At 49.9% G+C, this 14226-nt stretch overlaps 1 protein-coding gene across 1 annotated transcript in view; it reads right to left on the minus strand.

Annotated features, from left to right (window-relative positions):
- Positions 1-14226, minus strand: part of Retreg1 (reticulophagy regulator 1) — a 124603-nt gene that overhangs the window by 71843 nt on the left and 38534 nt on the right. The window contains exon 3 of the mRNA XM_047555505.1: positions 8927-8957. Within this exon, the coding sequence (XP_047411461.1) occupies positions 8927-8957 (31 nt within the window). The remainder of the gene's footprint in view (positions 1-8926; positions 8958-14226) is intronic.

Raw genomic sequence — 14226 nt, forward strand, 5'->3', positions numbered from 1 at the left:
TCCCCCTACTTCCCTAAGATTTATTACCCATGCATCTCTGTGCCACGGAGACAGAGTAGCCTTCAGTTGGATTTCTTCTTGTTGCAGAGGTAAGGCCTGTGCCCTGCTGAAAAGTGCAACACCAACACCTCCCGGAGCCAGGCTGCTGCGGCTCTGCAGTGGCCAACTTACTCTTAGCTTCTGACAACAGAGAGCTGGCCTGCCTCTCGCTCGCCCCCTAGTGGCAGCCAGCTCCAGAACACCGGGACATGCTCTGTCTAAAGCAAAACTTTCCAGAACGCCTGAAATGGTTCCAAACCCCGGTGAGAGCCCAAGCATTGGTGTAGATTTTACACAGTCCTTCAAACATATGGCACTCTTGCTTTAGAGACTGTTCTCTTTATGCATCAGGTACTTACACTTTTCCTTATATTGATCTTTGGTACTGTTACATAGTAAACTCAGAAACTCACAGAAACAATGGGCACTGTGATTAGAAAGCAAACAAAACACCAAGTCCAGTAAAAACAGTGGATAACTATGTTGTGCTATATTCACATGGTGGAATATTATACAGCGGAAAAAATAAATGAACCACAGCTTTCTAGAGCAACATGATTAACCTTAGAAAATGTTGTAAGACATTAGTTCTACAAGAGTAGGCAAATATGGTAGCATTTTTATAGTACCATTTTTATATGGTACCAATTTTATTTACAATATATGTAATTAAATCCCTATATGTGATTAAATATAAATAAAATATATTAATATGTAAATGTATACTTGTATGTAAAATATATGAAAATGTATAATCACAAATTATATATATATATATACACACACACACACACACACACACAGATGTAGATTTTTTCTTTTTTTTTTGCAGTGCTGGGGACTGAACCCAGGGCCTTGTGCTTGCAAGGCAAGCACTCTACCAACTGAGCTATATCCCCAGCCCTAAATGTAGACTGTTTTAAAGCAAAGGAAGAGCACAAAAATTCAGAGCTGTGCTTCATACCTATTCACTTGATTATGATGCTTTATAGTTTGTGTGTGTGTTGTGTGCATTCAACATACCAAACACGATCATTAAACTGTCACTAAGGGGTATGTGCAGGCAGACAGACCAGCGGACCACAGCTGGGGACAGGCTGCCCAGACCCGACACCATGCCCTCTCAGATTCATTCTTGCTTGAACTGTCCGCAGACTACAGCGTGGAGTGCGTGATGGAGGTGTATATCCTACTCTGGATGATACCAAGTTTCCAAATATTTACTTGAAGCATTCTCAGTTGTGTACCTAAGATCACGAGAACACGTACCTAAGATCACGAGAACATGCGTTGGGATTCAGCGCCCGACGGGCCGCTCCTGGGGACTCCACCTGACCAGGGAATTACTCGGCCTTCCTCGTCCTGGTGCTGGGGTGGGTCAAGCGCTGGGCTGGCCGGCCCCACCTTAATGGCTCTGACTTCCTTGCCCTATCTCCTCCCCTGGAACCGGGCCCCTCTGTTTCCAGTGACTGGGCCGCACCAGCCTCCTGGTAACCAGAGCCACCTATGGACAGCAGTTCAGGAGCCAGAGCCCTCAGAACAAAGGTGAACCAAGTCCCTGGGCCACCTGGCTGCTGAGACACTCCCTACTCACCGAGTTCTTGTGTTTCTCTTCTTGATAAAGGCCTGTGCCTTAAAGGGAAAAAATGTAAGAAGGATTAAGGGCCAAAACAATTCAAACCACTTAACATTCCGCTGGCGGACCCAGCTGCCAGCCAGGAGCTGTGCAGGGGACCTCACCGAGCTTACTTTAAATCTACGACCTTTAATGAGAATTAGCAATCAAAGATGATTCTCACACCTCTGAACATGCTTCTACATCATGGTCGTCACTGGCTACAGAACATGGCACTGCTTCCAGCGTAGAACCGCAACACCTAGAAAAGACTCACTCTCCTGGCCTCGAACCACAGTCCTCTCGCATGGGGCTCCTGCCTCAGGGCTCTTGCACCTGCCACTCCCTCTACCTGGACTTTCTTCACCAGGTGTGATTCTCAACCTCCCTCCTGCAAGACTTTGCTCAAAAACCACCTTCTGCACCTAGTTTTCTGCTAGGTTTCTGTTTTGATTCCATCAATCTGTTTGCATTAAGGGGAATGTATTACCTGTGAAAGGAACATGCAGCCAGGCAACGAGGGTGGGAACTCACCCCCGTCAACACAGCAGGTGGGATGCAAAATGTACCTTCTGTTTCTTTCTATCTCTCTCTTTCTTTCTATCCATCCATCCATCCCAAGGATTGAACCCAGGGGTGGGTGATTAACCAGTGAGCCACATCTCCAGTCTTTTCATTTTTAATTTTGAGACAGCATCTGAGTCGGTTGCATAGGGCCTTCCTAAGTTGCTGAGGCTGGCTTTGCACTTGCGATCCTCCTGCCTCAGCCTCCTAAGCCTCTGGAATTACAGGTGTGTGCCACCACATCCAGCTCTCCTTATTTTTAATGCCTCAAGAAAGACGATCCATTGCCTTAGTGAGCATCCACATAAACTTCTAGTGGGCTCTTTCCTTGAACTTCCATTCTACGCATATGCTGACTTCAGTCTGACAGTTTCCAAGGGGAAAGCGTGAGCCTTAAATATCTGGCAAGAGACATTTTTAAAAGTTCATAAATAACTTTTTATGGAGGTACCTCATTGATGGTGAGAGATAATTAGCATAACTCTCCATATCAGTTTCCTCCAAAATAGCTTTAAAATTGAGTTGGTCCCTTTTTCACACTTGTCTTCCACTGGTCTCATTTTCAAAGTACAACTTGAAAAACTGAATGCAACAGATCGGACTCTGGATGGAGAACTCTGAGATGCTTTCAGACCAAATCCCTGCAGCCCTGCTAAGGGTCTGTTGTGTGCCGATGAATGGGTTCCTTCTTTTGTCAGGAAGACAGAAAAGGGCTTTGACTCTCCCTGTACAATATATGACTACAGAATTGTGCTCAATTATTATTTTTTTAACAGGAATAAAAGGCCTATTCGAGCTTTTATTTCGACAGGGATGGACTTTCAAAGTGGTGCTGAGCTCCTGGGCTCCCCAGGCAACCCCAGCCAGAGACAGTTTCAGGTACAACGTGCTTACGGCCGTGGCCAGAGGGTCCTAAATATCAGTGACTATTTCTTTTTCTTTTTCTTTCTTTTTTTTTTTTCCACTAAACCCAATCAAATTGTGTTTATTACAAGATTTCCTTTTTAAACTCATGGAGATGTGACTCTCTCTTTAGAGTTCACCAATCATAAAACTAAAAACTACAGCTTTCCAACAGTGTGCCCGATCAGTAAGGTAAAAGGTCCAGGGCTTTGATACCAGGGGCCTTTAAGACACTTTAGGAAAATGAAAACTGCGAAGTCTATAGTTTTCCACACCTGAGAGTCAGAACTACTGCACTAACACCGAAGAGATTAAAGCTCTCAGCGATCAACTCTTTACTAGGGAATCCAGATCGGCCACTCCATCGAAACGGTTTTGATATGAATAACGAGACGTCATAAATGTAAAACAGTGTTCTAAGTTCCATTCCTCAGAGGAGACATCTGAACTGAATGCTGGGTGGCTGCCCTGGGGATTTTATGTCCTGGACGCCTCTTGACTCCATGGCGCCCATCTGCCTGAGCCTAGGAGCTGGAACATCAGGCCAGCCATCCTGGATCCTCTCTCCCTGCCCTTCAAAATCTACAAGCACCAGGATGCTTGGCCTTGCAGTTGGGGTGAAGTCCACAAGACAAAAGAGCGTTTCATCCCCTGAACTGGGCCACACGCTGCTGCTCCTGAGAGAGAGAGGGAGCGAAGGGGAGGGGAGAGGCTGGGAGGGGACCCTGCCATTCAACCACGCCAGAGGAAAGGCTGGTGGCTCTCCCCGGGACCCCGGGGCCCCAGACAGACCCACCCTGTTAATTCTGCTCTCAAGGGTCACTCAAGGTGAGCGCACCAGAACCCGCTGCACCCTTGGAAAGCCGCCACCCTCTTCTTGCAGCTAGCACGCTGCTAGCAGCATCCGGCTACCTGGAATCTGTGGGAAAATGCCACGGCTCTCGGCCATAATTTCCGAATCTCAAATTTCAGTTGCCATGGAGAAAACTTTTTTGTAAATTGGTACTAAACAATAAGATAAGATGTGTGCTGGGCGTGGGAGCCCACGCCTGTAATCCCAGCAGCTCAGGAGGCTGAGGCAGGAGGATCACAAGTTCAGAGCCGGCCTCAGCAACTTAGAGAGGCACTAAGCAACTCAGTGAGAGCCTCTAAATAAAATATTAAAAAGGGCTGGTGTTACTGGATGTGAGATGTCCCTGCAAAAACTCACGTGTGAGACAACACAAGAAGGTTTGAAGAAGAAATGATTGGGTTGTGGGAGCCTTTAATCCAATCAGTGGATTAATCCCCTGCTGGATTAACTGAGTGGTAACTGGAGGCAGGTGGGGTGTGGCGGGAGGAGGGGGCCTTGGGATATATATTTGTATCTGGCACCGGGAGATCTCCTCTCTGCTTCCTGATCACCATGTGAGCCTCTTTCCTCCGCCACACTCTTCCCCCATGATGTCCTGCCTCACCTCGAGCCCTGAGGAATGGAGCCAGCTGTCTATAGACCAAGACCTCTGAAACCGTGAGCCCCCAAATAAACTTTTCCTCCTCTACAGTTGTTCTGGTCGGGTCTCTTAGTCATAGCAGCAAAAAAGCTGAGTAAAACAGCTGGGGATGGGTCTCAGTGGTAAAGTGTCTCTGGGTTCAATCCCTGGTACCAAAAAAAAAGTTTAGGATGACAATAACCCATCCCTTAACCTGGGCAACAAGGAACAAACTATTAAAGAACGAGTAGACACGTTCTGAATGACTGTTAGATGTCAGTGAAGATGTTTCTTTCTAACTCTTACTGAGAAACACCTGGCTACACCAAAGGCAATTTTACATGTTTAAAAGAAGGCATGAATGCAGGACAAGGTAACCTGCGTGCTTCCTGATTTGTTTACGGAGGATTTCATTCAATCAACTGCCATTCGTTTCATGCAGAAATAAAAAGCTACCGCGATACTGTGAACCAAGTTTCAAGTCGGTCCTAGGAATGAACCACAAAAGATGCTGATTCGATTCAGCTGACAGATGGCTCCAAACAGATCCTGTTCAGACCACAGCGGTAGCGTCTGCGGAGGAAGTAGGTCAAACAGGAGCCTCCTCAGTACACACCCTCGGACAACCGCATGTTGACGGATGAATTTTCCATGTACATAGATTGACTTGTGAATGGCATCTGATTAAAATCATCCAGTTATTACTGCAGATGACATCGCTGCCAGTCAGACCCTGGCTTTAGCGCTGTGGATGAGTTCAGGGTGACAGGGTACCTCTAAATGTCCAGAGGAGCTGAGTCCAGGCGGGAACTGTCGCCTCCTTCCTGAGTATTTTAAGGTTAGTCTAGATGACGAAAGCACATTTTCCCAAAGAATAAATAACATCCTGTGAAAGAACAAGTCTCGGGGCTGCAGAGAAGGACGGAGGAAGAAGTTTATTTTTAACTCAAGTTTTATAAAGGCACTGAATGGAGAGGGGTGTGCAGGGATCCACCTTTCTAACACTGCAGTTAATGCGGCTGACACTCCTTAAATGCTCGAAGCGCACCGAGAAGCCCGTGGCGGGAGGCCTGACTTACTCTAAGGCCCAGCACGGCGCTGGACAGAGGCAGAACAGGACTGATGTCTAACTGAGAATCCCAGCTCTGGGGCCCAAGGGCGGCAGGGAGATTCCCAGCTACTGCCAAGTGGGGTGAGCGTGAGGATCCCGCTCAGCGTCCCAGAACTGAAAGTGAAAAGCCCCTGGTCCCACACAGTCCCCGTGAGCACAGCAGCGCCTCCCGCTGGGGCCACGGATCTGCTGACCAGTCAGTTTCTTACCTTTTCCCTGTTAAAAACATAAGCACTACCCAGGGCCAGATGCTGAGAACCCCTGTACAACACACTGAATCATCGTCAGAGCAACTCGAGGTGTGAACATTTTAATTTCCCACCCCCAGCGCAGAGAATGTACTTCGGGTTGTAGGCTGCAGAGGACAGATACAGACAAGCTTCCTTCCAGGTAAATTAAATCAGTTTGAGTCACTGGCCACAGAAAAACATGAGGACGACACAGTGGAGGAGATGTGCAGACCTGTGAACTGACCGTCATGGACATCTAAACCGGGGCAGGATATCTGAGATGACTGGCTCTTACTCCCTTTCGGCAGAGGAGAAAAGGGAGGCCATGAGTGGCCCTGGCAAGACCCTGAGCCTCAGGGGTGGGCCCAGGATGAAGACTGGCCACGCCTGGATACACGCTGAGAGGACAGTGGAGTGAACGAGACCGCTCCTAAGAGGCTATTTCTATTATCAGGTCTCCCCTGGGGCACGTGAGCACCTTCCCTAAGGCGCAAAATACTATGCATCTAGCAAAGGCTGCAGCATAAGAAGCACTCGCTGTATGACCAAACCTAACTGGTACTGGGGTGCTCACTACAATTTTTTTCCAAATCCTTATCAAATGCTCAAACAGCTTCTGTATTAAAAGAATGCACACGGTGCTCAACATAAGCTGCACATGTGTGAAAGAAGGAGCCATGTCAGGGGCCCTTTTGTGCTACTCTAACTGAATACCTGAAGCTGGGTTATTTATAAAGAACAGAGTTCTATTTCCCACAGTTCAGGAGACTGGGAAGTCCAAGACTGAGGGGCTGCATCCTGTGAGGGCTTCTTGCTGTGCATAACATGGCAAAGGACAGGAGGAGATGGACCCTGCAGTCTCGAGCCCTTTTATAACCAGTCCACTGCCAGGTGACAGGCTCCTCCCGTGAGGTTCCAGCTGCCAGTGCTATTGCACTGGGGATGATCAGGCTTCTGATGCATGAACTCTAAGGGACACTTCACATCATATCGAGGGACGACACTGTTCAAATGGAGGATCCGTGAATCTGCAAGCATTTTTCCATCAGAGATCACATTTATCTAAGACCCTTTGATTACAGCAGCTCACTTGGTCTAATCTGCTCCCGACCACACCTAGAAACAAGCCTCGGTTCTGACACCTGATGAATGGGGAAACACAGGCACAGAGAACCTGAGATACAGACCCAGGCCAGCCCAGCATGTTCACAGGGGGTGAGCCTAGGAGCAGGTCTGGGCCAGGCTGGGGAGGTGTGTGAGCCCAGAGCCAAACCCAGGTCCGTCCTGCGCTCAGCTCCCCTTGCCTGGCTGTGCCCTCACTGCCGCCTTATGACCTCAACTTCATGTCCCAAACAGATTCTCCCGCTTCAAAGAGAACCGACCTGGAGGCACCGGCACCAGGACCTCGGCCAGATGACCAGGCTGTTGAGCCATCGTCCTGCTGACGGCCACAACCTCGCTGGGACGTGAAGAAAATGGCCCCTGTCCCTCTGCTCCTCCCACACGTCACCCCACTCCAGCCACGAGAAGCACAGCAGACACGTTTCAGGAGGCAGCTCTTTGGCTGCTGTGACCAGAAGTCCTGACCAGAACAGTTTTAGAGGAGGAAAGTATCCTCGGGCTCAGGGTTTCAGGGCCTCAGGGCACAGACGGCCAGCTCCACTGCTGTGGGTCAGACATCAGGACGGACATCGCAGCAGAGGCAGGTGGGGGAGGAAGGGGCTCGGGACATGACCCAGGAAGTGGAGAGAGAGACAGTTCCACTCCCAGGGACAGAATGTGACCCCAAAACCACACCCCAGCGACCCGCCTCCCCACACCCACCTGCTCCCCACCTCCGGCTTAGTCCCATCAGGTGCCTCATTTACTGACCAGGTGGAAACTCTGGGAACCCCATCGCTTCACCTCTAAGCCTCCTTGCGTTGTCTCCCGTGGGAGCTTTGGGGGAACCTCACACCAACACCACAACAGGCCCCTGCCTGTACCTGACCAGTGCTCCTCAAAGCCACCAAGAAGGACAACAACAGGGAAAGCCCGAGGACTGCCACGGCCCAGAGGAGCCAGGAGGCAGCCTTCAGACACAGCGTGGGGCCCGCGGGAGCTGGAACAGGAACTCTGAAGGAAGCAGGGCCTCGGGTCCCCAGGCGCACATGGCCTGGGCCTCGCGACCTGGAACCGTCTCCACCCTGCGGTCAGGCGCCAGCAGCGGGGGCTCGCGGGGCAAAGACGGCGGTTTTTCATAGGCGTTTTTGTGACACCGTTCTGTCCTTTTCACACGTTCACTTCGAGATGTCCACTTGGGCCTGAGGCCAGTACCCCAACCCACCCGTCCTCACGAAGCCAGACAAGCACGTATTTTAAGGCAGAATGAATTTTTTAAAACCTTCATCCCTACAAACATTCCGCTCCCTGGAGCACTGATCCCCACGTTCCTGCGTTCCCTACTTGCCACACGCCCAGGGTCCCCTTGCCACCCGCGGCAGCCCGTCCTGTTCAGCGGGGAGCAGCCCTTCCTGTGAGGCCGGCCACGCTGAACGCAAAGGGCTAAGGTCTGGTCATGGGGCGAGCGGTCGGGCGGCTGCCGAGCTTCCACTGCACCCCACCAGCCAGCCACCGGTCACCCCCCATTCCCTCCCCCGCCCCAAAGTCCTCTAGACAGACAGCATGTCTAACCCTTCTGGAACATTCCAGTACAGTTCTCACTCCGTGTGGCCTTGATCCCCCAATAGCAGCACTGCCAACACCCCAAAAACGAAATCCTACTTCCAAATCCTCACACACGTTGCTCAATAGTGAGGCGAAACAGGAACCAATTCCTCCAACGTCCCAATGTCATCTTGTTCTCTGTTCCATGTGTTTTACTTTTCCACTCCTGTAAATTCCTACAGGACTTAGATCCCCGTCACCAAAACACAATGTCAGGCTCCGTCAGGCGGCTCAGGCCCCTCCCCGCCTCCCCTCCACGGCCATCTCCTTGAAGGGAAGTTCCTACCTTTCGCTGAGGCTCCTCCACAACTGTGCACCTGCAACAGGAGAAGGAAAAGATGAGCCTGAAGCGAGCATGGAACTCCTGAGGCACCTCCCAACTTAGAAACGCCACAAGCTGCGAACGGTGGGATGTCAGATCTTAAGTGCTGCAAACCACCGAATCTTACAACGTGCACTTCTGGTGCCATGAGGAGTTCAGGCCATCGGTTCACACATTCTCCCTGAAATCCCGCTTCAGGCAAGACCCTAGAGTGGGTGCCCTGAGAGACGGAATGTCCCTGCCTCGGGGGATTCCCTGTCCTGTGCAGCAGACCAATATGTCCTCCAGGAAACATGAACCCGGGTAGCGGGCCAGGAAGTGCACAGAGGTGTGAGCCATAAGGGTCGCAGAGGGGAGAGGATACGTGGATGCTCCAGGAAGCGTGAATGACAGAGGTGGCGTCGCAGGTGAGTCTCGCACTGTCCTGAGGAAAGGAGAAAACCAAGACATCGGGGACGGGAAAGGGAGACTTCTAACTAGCTGTCCTTTAGATGCAAGCTTATGTCTAGGCTCAAATGAAAATATATCTACGTGCATATGATTTGCTTTCTAAAATCTCCAGTGACTGGCATTGTGTCTTTTTTATTTAGTTATTTATTTTTCCCTGGCAGTACCAGGGAATGAACCCAGGGGTGCTCTACCACTGAGTTACATCCAGTTCTTTTCTATTTTTGAGTCAGAGTCTCACTAAATGACTGAAGTTGGTCTCAGACTTGAGATTCTCCAGCCTCACCTTTGAGTCCCTGGTATTACAGGTGTGCGCCAGCGCACCTGGTAACTGAGTCTTGACATTACACTCATATAATAAGTGACCAAGAGAACATTTCTGCAATGTCCATCAAACAAAGGATTAAAGGTGTTGTCCTTAATGTTCTTCAAAATCCCCTAACAAAGGTCCAGGTGATAAGTCATTAATATTGACTTCCATGAAAAAGTTTCTCAAAACTATTTTCTGCATTTCCTGAGACCACCAGACTTGTGCAATTAATCTGATTTCCCTTTTTTCCTTGGTTGCCAGGGGATATCTGTTGCTCAATCATGTCACTCTGTTAGACTTCGGCTCCTTTATGAGACCTCTCATAAACAGCGTCATGTTTTATGTCCCTTATAAGCTGCTTCAAACGTTTTGGAGTTAGGTGGCATATAAAAGCAAATCAACAGCTCAAAAGAACCCAGGCAATTGTGAGCAATGGCGTGGTCCCAACTAAAGTTGGGAGCTGGATGGACTAAAGTCGACAGACATCAGCGCAGCTTGACACAGGACATTTCCATAGCGACTCTGCAGCCAAGAGTGGGGAAGGCAGACGGTGGTACCAGATGCGCCCACTTGTCTTCTTATTAAACCTGGAGGAACAAGTGTGGTTGGTGGACCAGGGAACAGGGACACTTAAAATGGGAAGGACAGCATCTCTGCAGCCTTTGAACATGGACTGGAGGACACTGAGCAGAGAGAAAAAGTCCAGCCAAAGATGGGTCTGAGGGACAATACGAAAGGCAAGGGACTGAGCAGCAGGAGTACATCAAGAGTCCCAGAGCTGGCTCAAGAGGAGCAAGGAGCCAGGGAAGGGTAGGCGGAGGGTGCAGTGACAACTGACTTTCAGACTTTATAAATGGCAGACATACAGGACTTCCAAAGGTTAAGATAAAAGTGAGGCTACCTAGCAGGGGACAGTCCAGTCATCATTTGAGCTGTGGGGAGGGGAGGACAACAATGAATGGAGAGTGCATGAAGGTCTAAGTGGACCACAAGCCCTATATCGTCCCTATTCCACAGCAGCAAGGGTGCTCAGAATGTGGCATAAACAAATAGTGCAGATTTTGTAGGAGGGAGAAAGCCTAAAGGGATAATGGCTGCAAATGCCTGGGGAGTGATGGGGACACTGGCTGAGCCCCCTTCCTGTCCACAGAGCAGCAGCTGAAGTTCTTAGAGGCTGGGGCAGAAGCGGCTGGTCCTACTGCAATGGGGAGAAAGAAAAGGTGGTTGCCATCAAGTTTAGGAACGGGAGAAGAGTTCTCCCTGGCACAGAGGCTGGAAAGAAGAGGTGACGCGGGGCCCACGTGTGCAAGGAGCATGAGAGAGAGAGTGCGCTGCGGCGGGCAGCTGCTCAGACCGCGACTCACAGGAGAGACGGGGTTCCCTCGGGTGTCGCAGAGGCTCAGGAGCCAGTGACTCTGCTTCTCCCCCAGCCCCGCCTTCAGTTCACATTAAGCACTGAGGTTGGTACCCAAGAAGATAACTGGGAGTTCTCGGACTCAGAAGCAGAAAACAGAGTGGAAACTGATCACACCACACGCTTACGTACAAACACCCCAGGAGGAAACCTGGGATGAAATCCGTGCGACCAAGATCCACCATTAAAAGTGTTTTAAAAAGAAAACAAGGTGGTTGCCAGGTCCTGGGGGCAGCGGGTGCTGTTCACCAGGTCCAGGCCGCAGGAAAAGCTCCGGCTACTACGCCGTGTGCAGCAGGGGAAGGCTATGCTCCCAAGTTCGGTGAGAGACGCTGGCGACTGGGAGAGGAGTACGGCCAAGTTCATTAACACCTTCAGCCACAAGTGTGGGACGCAGGAAGCCGAGAGGGAAGAAGCAGAACTGTTGCCGCCTGGCCTTCCCCTCCTCGCTGCGGTGGACACTAGCCAGGTGTCCACTGAGCGTGGCTGCTGGCTCCAACTGAAGCCATGGAGTTACCAGAACCGCATCTGGATCCCACTTGGAGCCGATCCTGTGCCCCTGGGGCCTGGTAGCAGTGCGCTGCGCTGGAAGCCCTCCACCAGGGCTCCGCCAGCTATTCACTGGCTCAATGCGGTCTTTGTCCTGAGGACGCCAAAGGAGGCTGAGGAGCCACCAGGGTTTCTTCAGCCCAGACTGTGGAGCTCTGGGAAAGCACCGTAATGAATTCCATTTTCCTTTTTCTTCTTTCATGCAGAGAAATGCTATATTCAAAGCAATGTCACCCAGTGAAAAACCCGAGAAAAAGACAGGCCTGCGACAAAGGCCAGCCCTGCAGGGCAGAGCATGAGGGCCCGGCTTGGGCAGGGAGGCCAGTGTGTCTGGATCCCCTGGAATCCAGCGCCTACAACGGGCCTTGGCACAGAAGGGTGCTCAGCACAGACTGACCGACGGGTGAACAGACACCGTGCTGTACTGAATCTTCGTCGGCTAGCAGGGGACAGCCCAGTGTGCCGAACGCACTTCTGTTCCGCACTCTCATCTGGTGTGAGGATGGTTTCCCCATGAGCAGGGCAAAGAGGTTCCGGCGGTAGAGTCGGCGAGCCACAGTCCTGAGGGGTCAACTCTTCACCTCGGGATCTGTGAATGTGACTTCAAATGGAAAAGGGCCTTGCAGACGTGACTGGGTCAAGGATGTGATAAGGGGACTATCCTGCCATCCAGGTGGGCCCCAAACACAAGCCAGTCACGAGTGCCCTTTGCAGAGACAGTCTGAGGAGGCTACAAAGAGAAGGTGATGGGTCCTGAAGGCAGAGATGGCAGTGGTGCGGCCACAAGCCGAGGGACAGGGGCACCCACCAGAAGACAGAAGAGGCCAGATCCTTCACTAAAGCCTCCAGAGGCCACCCAGTTCTCCGACTCCTTGATCTGGGTTCAACAATACCAACGTGGACAAATGGCGTCCAGAACTGTGAGAGAAGATATTTCTATTGTTCTGAGCCACTGCAAGGTGGTATTTGGTTACAGCAGCAATGGCAAACTAACACCGTCTGTTATATGGCTTCTCTGAAGCTGGGAAATGAAAGGAACTAGTCCAAGAATCAGACGCTTTAGGCTGGCATTCTTTCAACACCGTAGTATTTTAAAGGACCGAATCTTTGCAACGTAGAGCTCTCCTGTAATTTGTGAATAGGAAGTGTCTGCCCTTCAGTTGCCCATCAAGTCAGGGAGTGAAACTGGAAACTGAAGGCCTTCGTAGGTCCACAGAATGGAAGTCGAAAGACTCCCTACCTGCCCTTTTCTCACTCTGGGCCCCTCACACAGAGATCAAGTCTTGGTCTTCCATGTTTGTCCACTCTTGGTAACCTGTGCCCGGATGAGGGCCAGAATTGTCACACAACTAAAAGCACCGAGACACTCAGCTTCCACTTGGATCAGCTTGGACCAAGACAATACGGCTGCTGACTTGCAAGAGGCTGTAGCTGCTAGGATTCCCCCCGCCAGATTCGACAGGGGAACATGTTACACAGTCTGCTTGAGAAAATGAGCCCTCCTCTACGGGTTAAGAAACAGGGGGTTGCTGAGGACCACCCAACAACGCCTTGCAGAAACGACGGCAACAGATACAACCTCAGTGCGTATGTGGAGAATCAGAGCGAGCGCCTGCTAAGGCTGAAGCCGCGGCAGTTCCACGTCTGCTCCGAGAGAAGAGGTAGAGGGGGGAAGCGTGTGTAGGACAGTCTGGTCTAAATCTCCAGATTCCCAAAACACACTGACTGAACAAAAACAAACGTGTTCACCTTCCAAGACGCTAGCAAGAGGGATTGCTTCCAAACCTGGAAACACACTAATGTAAAGCAAACTTCCTAGAAATTGTTTTCATGATGATTTAGTTTAAGAAACAAAAGATTTTAAACAAACCAGATTTAAAGCAGATCCATAGAATGTCTCAATGGCAAACCTGTAACTGTGTATGTCCTTGGTCTCACATGGGGATTAGGGAAGAGGATGTGCCTCCCGCAAAAAAGACCTCGGTATTTCTACCAGCATGAGAAATCTGGGAAGTTCTTACACATATCAATCCGCATGGATCTCAACCCAAATTCTGTCTTCATCTGGGGTGGATTCAGTGAAATTAAATGCCCCATTATAACCTCCTCAGGGCTAATTTTGATCAAATCTATCTCATTACATTTGGCTTCATGGGACTTAATTATTTCCAGGAGGGATTTCTGCCCACTTATAAAAACTAGCTCAAACACTCATAGAAGAGTATCCTCCAACTACGGACAGTTTGACTCAGATTTACATATAGTTATATTACTCAAAAACACCTTAAAACTTTAAAATACTGTATGTTTTCACTTTTAAACTTAATGTTTAAAATTTATTCAATTTTCATCATCATTTACTCATTTAAAAATTTATTCATCGTTTGTTTTTAAACCTTCAATTGTTTTTCTTGATTGCAGCAGAGAAAATTTTTACATAAACTTGTCCATTTTCCAGTGGACCAGTTCCATCGGGTAGGATGTAATATTTAACTGCTATCCTCACTGCAGCCTACTTACATATCAAAGTGGCATCTGAAATTG

Source organism: Sciurus carolinensis, chromosome 6 (assembly GCF_902686445.1).
Source record: "Sciurus carolinensis chromosome 6, mSciCar1.2, whole genome shotgun sequence".
Lineage (NCBI taxonomy): Eukaryota > Metazoa > Chordata > Mammalia > Rodentia > Sciuridae > Sciurus > Sciurus carolinensis.